Source organism: Epinephelus moara, chromosome 17, assembly GCF_006386435.1.
Source record: "Epinephelus moara isolate mb chromosome 17, YSFRI_EMoa_1.0, whole genome shotgun sequence".
Classification (NCBI taxonomy): domain Eukaryota; kingdom Metazoa; phylum Chordata; class Actinopteri; order Perciformes; family Serranidae; genus Epinephelus; species Epinephelus moara.
Genome location: NC_065522.1, coordinates 22,501,033 through 22,507,631, shown reverse-complemented (window position 1 = coordinate 22,507,631; position 6,599 = coordinate 22,501,033). Strand labels below are relative to the sequence as shown.

Here is a 6,599-nt window from a genome sequence, read left to right as displayed (position 1 = left end):
ATAGGAGAGTTCAGTGTCTGGGAGGTTTCCTACTCTGAGGTAGCGGTGTGTGCTGACTGATTACTGCTATGTGGTACAGACATGTTTATATTCGGGGGAGGGTTCATTATGTATTTTGTACTCATTCATTTATTCATGTTTCATAACCACTTATCCTAGTACAGGGTTGCGGGGGGCTAAGTGAGGTACAGCCTGGGCAGGTCACCAGACTGTCACAGGGGCTAACACACAGAGACAGAAACCATTCACGCTCACATTCACACCTACTGACAATTTAGTCACCATTAGCCTAGCCTGCATGTCACTGGATTGTGGGAGGAGACGGACAACCCACAGGAAACCCAAGCTGAAAAAAGGAGAACATCGAACTCCATACAGAAGGGCTCCGGCCGATTGGTGGATTCAAACCGACCAGCGAGCTGGAAAAGAGACAGAAAACCATTCACGCTCATATTCACACCTACTGGCAATTTAGAGCCACCATTTACCTAGCCTACATGTCATTGGATTGTGAGAGGAAATGGAGAACCCGGAGAAAACCCACGCTTAAAAGGGAGAACATCAAACTCCATACTGAAGGGCTCCGGCCGGCTGATTCAAACCCAGAACCTTCTTGCTATAAGGCAACATTGCAAACATGGTACCACTGTGCTGCGTATTTCGTACTGTGATTAAATAATGTATTATTACTATATATTGTATGTAGAATTTTATGTGTGTTGTCGCGCTTCCCAAGAAGTTACCAACAAGTAACTGGGAGGAAAGCCAGACAGAGGTTTGCTGTATAGCCGGTGATTTATGTTCTTTGCATTTTGTTTGCTTGTCTTGCGTTGTCATGGGGAGTACTTGCATAAGATTAATTATGCTTTTGTTTTGTAGTAAGTGAGCTGCTGCCTTGGTCTTTTGTTTTGCTTCTTTGCTGCTTTTGATGTTAATTGCCCAAACCAGCAACCTTAAGCTCCGAAGGTGTAGCTTGTGAGCTCCTCACCCACTGGACGTATGTATTTCTTTGCCCTGTCAACCCATTATGGGGAGGCCTGATTTACTGTGTTGTTAGATCCAAACAACATGGTTCTTGCTGAGTGAAGCTGATTTAATTCACAATTTTTTTTCTTTTTTTAATGATAAAGATTTTTATTTTTCATACAATGCTGTTTCTGGGGTGTATTAGCCTAAATGGTGTCTGGATCTGTTGTTTGTGGCTGGGCAGGTGCCACAGAAATATAATACTTTTTTATATGAGGTGCTGAGAAACATAAAAGATCAACAGGCCTGCCATTGTCATTCTGCACAACGTAATTGGTTGGTGCCTGTTTTGTGGTGCATAAAACAAATCAGCCTCATTCTGAGAGTCAGCACCTTCAAGTCTGAGGCCATATTTGCCCCTTCTGTGCTAGGAGAGAGTTACAGCCTAAAACAAATAATGCTCCTGGGGCCAAGAATAAATTTTCTTGAATCTACCTTTGTATACAGGTCCATTGTAATCTGAAATTCTCTTCCTATTGATATAAAATCTACTATGAATGAAAAAATTACCATTACAAAGCTTACAAAGAAATATCTTGCCATAAGATAAGCACACAGCCTTATTTGAATGTACTTATGTTCTTATTTTTATATCCTCATTCTTCTATAAATGTATCTGTTGGACTTCTGGCTATGTCATGACCAAGAAAGATGCTTGAACACCCAGCTCCACCAGACCCTGAACTAAAATAGTCAAAAGCAGAGACGTAGTCGACAAATGAACACTAGACTGCATGACAAACTCTCGACTACAATGAGCTTGAGTCAGAAAACAAACAAGAAGGACACCAAATCAGGAAAACATGACAAAATTATGGCCGGCACAAAGCAGCTAATGCTAGCTGCAATGATGCCAGGCGTGGCTTGCAGTGAAACAAGTGGAGAGTTGGAGATGCTAGCAGGGTTGAGGAAACTCAGACAGGAGAATAGTGACTCTTTGCGGGACACCAAACTGTCCCTCAACAGGCTGGAAATATCCATGGGTGAGATGAAGAAGCAAGTGGAGAAGCTGGATGAAAGAGTAACGGCTGCAGAAAATAGAGCAAGCACCACAGAAGACAGGAGTATACGCCAAGAGAGAGCTATGGGATATTTACTAAGGAGAGAGGCTAGCTAGCCCGCAACAACTTCGAGGTGTACAGGATAAGAAAGGGCGCAGAGGAGAATGACGTTATCGTTCATGACTGACTTTTTAGAGACAACACTAGAGCTGCAGGGAGGACTGGCAGACAGGTGCATAAAAATGTGCTCAATGGAAAAAAACTCCATGTAAAGACAGGCAGGTTTTTGATCCTATGGGCTCCTGTAATTACATAATTTAGATTACGGAGTCATAGGGTGCTGTGCTGATTTAATTGTGAATTTGGCCAAAACTGATATTGACTTATGTTAATGTATTTTTATTTCATTTTATTGTTTAACTATACCAATTAATTAATTTTTTGAGACTCTTTATGTGGATGTACATGTTGCCATAATTTGTAATTTGTATGTTTGGTTGCCTATCTGTAAATCTTTTTTTTTAAATTATTTCCTGGCATAGCAGCAATGTAAAATTCAAATTTGAATGAATGTTTTGTTAAATAAATACATTTACCTGATTAGTGTGCTTGTTTTATTATCACTTTTGTTTGTAGTGTTTTTCCTTTCTGCTGCTTTGTTGAATTATGGTTTAGTCTATGATTACATCTCATTTTCTATCATTTGAGTATCAGTTTGGTATTTTGATTGTTTTTAGATCTTAATTTGTCTGTGCTCCTATTTTATGTTTGTACTTTATTTCAATGTGGAGGACCCCAGGGAGACTAGAGGCACATTCATATGTTTATAATGGGGATCTTTGAATGAACAGTAAACAACTGTTGGCATTAAAAGAGAAAAATGATTCCAGGAGCACCCTGCAGTTTCCCCACCCTTGTTTAAAACCAGTTGTTTGCTGAGTTGGTCAGTTAATTAGCAAACTTACCTGAGCCTCAGGATATTAGCCAAATTAGAGTGAGAGTTAAAAAAACAACAAAAAAGTTTTTGAGCATCTAAAAGTCAGGTCACTTTTGTGGTTTCACAGTTTTAGAGGCTCTTTGTTCAGATTATTTTTCCTGAAAAAGACTTTCCAGACTTGTGTTAATTATTGTGTGATTTGAAATGTGCCATACTCATTTTTTATATGATTAAGAATATATCAGGCAAATACGAATACAATAATGCTTTGTGTTTTTATAAGTTAAATATGTTTAGAAAAAAACAAATATCAAAACCACAGCTGTACAATCAACGCCAGGAGGCTCCCAATTATTTCACTGAAGGACTTCCAAGCATACTGTACACCTGATCAGTATTCAATATTAGCAAATAAAAGTGATACAAGCGTTCACTTGATCCTTGATGTCACAGTGTGTCTTTGCATTACATCATTAGCCTTCAGGCATTGTTTGTCATAGACCATCAAACCCTGGAAACTTTTCATTGGATGCTGTACTTACTGTAAACAAACATACTTTGGTCAAAGGGGTATAAATTTGAGGTGCATCGGTCAGACAGTCAGAATACTCCTGTTTCGAGTTGAAGTCATTTGGACCTGAGAGCAACTGCAAACTGAAGGTGAGTCCAGTACATTTATTTCACTCCGTTCACAAACCCAACAGAGTCAGTTACTTAAATGCTCACAGTCCGTTTGATAGTATTTATGTAAGTTTTTATGATTTCTTTCAGAAAATGAAGATCCAAATTTTGGTGCTGGCCTTTGCTTTGGTGGCTGTGATCACTGCAGCACCAGCAGCACCAGCCAAAAAGGCTGCTGCAGTAGACCCAGGTAACTAGATGATCTAATGTAATGTGATAGTTGTCATAATAGTTGAAGTAGTGTGATATGTGCACCAGATGTTTTATGTATTGATGCAATGCCATAACACTGTATGTATGTAAGAAAGTCAATGTCCTGTGCAATCTTTTTTATACAATTACAAAACTTGTCAAGTTCTTTACAGACAACAGTTTGACTAACTTTCTTTTATTTATGGATGCAATTACTTCTAAAGATGAAAAGGCTCTGGACGATGCTATTGCCAAGAACGGCCCTGCAATAGACAAGGCGCTCAAAGACGTCACTGACGACGATGCAATGTCCGACTCTGACATTCAGGACCTGGCTGTGAGCAACATGAACGACGCTGATGCAGATGAGGTGGCAAGCAACATGACCTCCGCTGACACAGATGACGTGTTGAGCAGCTTGGACGAAGATGATGTGGCCAGCATGATGACCTCCGCTGATGCAGATGAGGTGGCAAGCAACATGACCTCCGCTGACGCAGATGATCTGGCGGCGGCCAGTGACTCTGACGATGATGCAGACTCAGACGAAGACGCTGATGTAGCTGTAGCAGCAGACAGCGACTCTGATGATGATGATGATGACGCAGACTCCGACGACGACGCTGACGTAGCTGCAGCATCAGACAGCGACTCTGACGATGACGCAGACTCTGATGACGATGCTGACGTAGCTGCAGCATCAGACAGCGACTCTGACAATGATGCAGACTCCGACTCCGACACAGCTGCAGCAGCAGACAGCGACTCTGACGATGACGCAGACTCCGACGCTGATGTAGCTGAGCTGGGAGACAGCGACGCTGATGATGACGCAGACTCTGTTGACGATTCCGACGTAGCTGAGGTGGCTGCAAGTGCTCAATAAGCTAAGACGTGAGAATCCCTCAAAAATCGTTAAAAGAAATTGTATATTTTGTACGATATATATACATGTGTACATGTTCTATCTCTGCAGCTCTCCAACCTAACACCTGATCTACAGTAAAACAGGTATCATCTTGACCGCCAGGTTATGTACACTAAAGCCCTTTGAAGCATTGTCTTACAATAATGGGACCACATTTTGTTGCACTGTGTGGTGTTAAACCAGTTGTCCTTCAGGGACAGATAAAGTTGACAGGTGACATTGATGTAAAAGCTTGTGACAACATGAAATAAAAGGTTTGTTTCAGTTTCAATATCTGCATTCTTGTGCTTTTTTCTGTGTCTGTGTACCTGTAATATTTATTAATTCATTTCAAAACCACTTTTCTGGTGGCGATGAGGTGGCGAATAGCACGACCCCCGCTGACCCTTATGAGGTGTTGAGCAAAATGGACGCAGATGATGTGGCCAGCATGATGACCTCCGCTGACACAGATAAGGTGGTGTAGAGCGACATTCAATACGTTTACATGCACGCAGTGGTCAAGCGAAGGTCATAGCTCGTCCCTTCTCGTCTTGTCTGAGTAGAAAGTACGTCTGACTCTGCCTCAATAGGCGGTGCTGTGTACTTTTTAATATAGTGCGTACTGAAATAGTTCCGGTTCTTGTTCAGAAACTTTTTAAAATAAATCGGCATTTCGCGATTTCCTACCATCCATGAACTTCATAATGTTTAGCTCCTTTAGCTGTCGGAGCATGAATGTAGTTTCCTCATCCGTCCAGAAGTGCGTCTTCTGCTTCTCAGTCGCCATGGTGTGTGTTTGTTTGTTTTTCTGGGAGTTACTGCATTGCTGCTACGTCATCTGCTTCTTCTTCAGGGTGAAAGCTCACGAAAGAAAAAGTGGTACAAGCATGGAATTATCTAGGTGTGTTAGTCGAGCTACGGATAGTCCAATTTCAGTCGGACTAAGCTGTTTACATGCATTTAAAAGTCCGGTTTCAGTTGGACTAAGCTAAGATATTCTTAAGCTGCATGTAAACGTACTGATTGATGATGACAAGTGACTCTGACGATAACACAGACACCGGTGATGATGCTGACGTAGCTGTCATGGTGGCAAATGCTTAATAAGCTAAGAAGTCTGAATCCCTCACGACATCGTGTATGTAATTCACAGGTATACAAAATGTCCTGTCTTATTTTTCAGTGAAATGACGCCTACAGACGTGCCACAAATTGTATTCAAAAAGGACAACGTTTCAGTCCAAGCAGGAGATTCGTCAGGTCAAATGCTTGATGCTTTAAAGTTACAATGTGTAATTTACGTGGTCGTTTATTAGCAAATATCAACTATTGCTTTCATAAATATATATTTACTAAAGTGTAATGCAATTCACATACAAATGGAAGCTTTCTCACAGGCTTAGAATGATTTCTCTATATATACACAGGCAGGATGCGGTATACTGGAGGCTGCCCTCTTGCGTCACCATATTTGAATACAGTGGCCCGAAAGGGATATACGCGCTTCGCCTTTCGCATTTACTTAGAACTTGCCGTCACTGGAGACAGAGAAGGTGAAGCTCAATCCGGGGTGAGGGAATCCACGCCACCAAATAAAAGAAAAGGTCAGATAAGCGAGGACGGGACAAAACGTGAGTGAATATCGGCGTTGCTTATTCCAGGTGGACAAAACTCCTGTGGAAGAACACTCTGTTACCAAAACAATTAGAAATAAAACACTCCTAACATAACGTTATATCTCACAGATAACCTATATCTCACTGGTAAGCTATAACATATTGTAGCGTCCGCCAGGATGTGTGGAAAGGATGACGCAGTTATTCGGCAAACCACCGTTTATTACTGAACAGTA

The 6,599-nt window shown here is 41.3% G+C and overlaps 2 protein-coding genes across 2 annotated transcripts in view; both read left to right on the top strand.

Annotated features, from left to right (window-relative positions):
• The window catches only part of LOC126404105 (clumping factor A-like), a 10,990-nt gene extending 5,954 nt beyond the window's left edge, over positions 1–5,036 (top strand). The window contains exons 2-3 of the mRNA XM_050067101.1: positions 3,736–3,835; positions 4,062–5,036. Coding sequence (XP_049923058.1) covers positions 3,739–3,835; positions 4,062–4,723 — 759 coding nt within the window. The 5' untranslated portion in view covers positions 3,736–3,738 and the 3' untranslated portion in view covers positions 4,724–5,036. The remainder of the gene's footprint in view (positions 1–3,735; positions 3,836–4,061) is intronic.
• The window catches only part of LOC126404102 (fibrinogen-binding protein-like), a 10,944-nt gene continuing 7,820 nt past the window's right edge, over positions 3,476–6,599 (top strand). The window contains exon 1 of the mRNA XM_050067098.1: positions 3,476–3,624. The gene's annotated coding sequence lies outside the window, so the exon portion shown is untranslated. The remainder of the gene's footprint in view (positions 3,625–6,599) is intronic.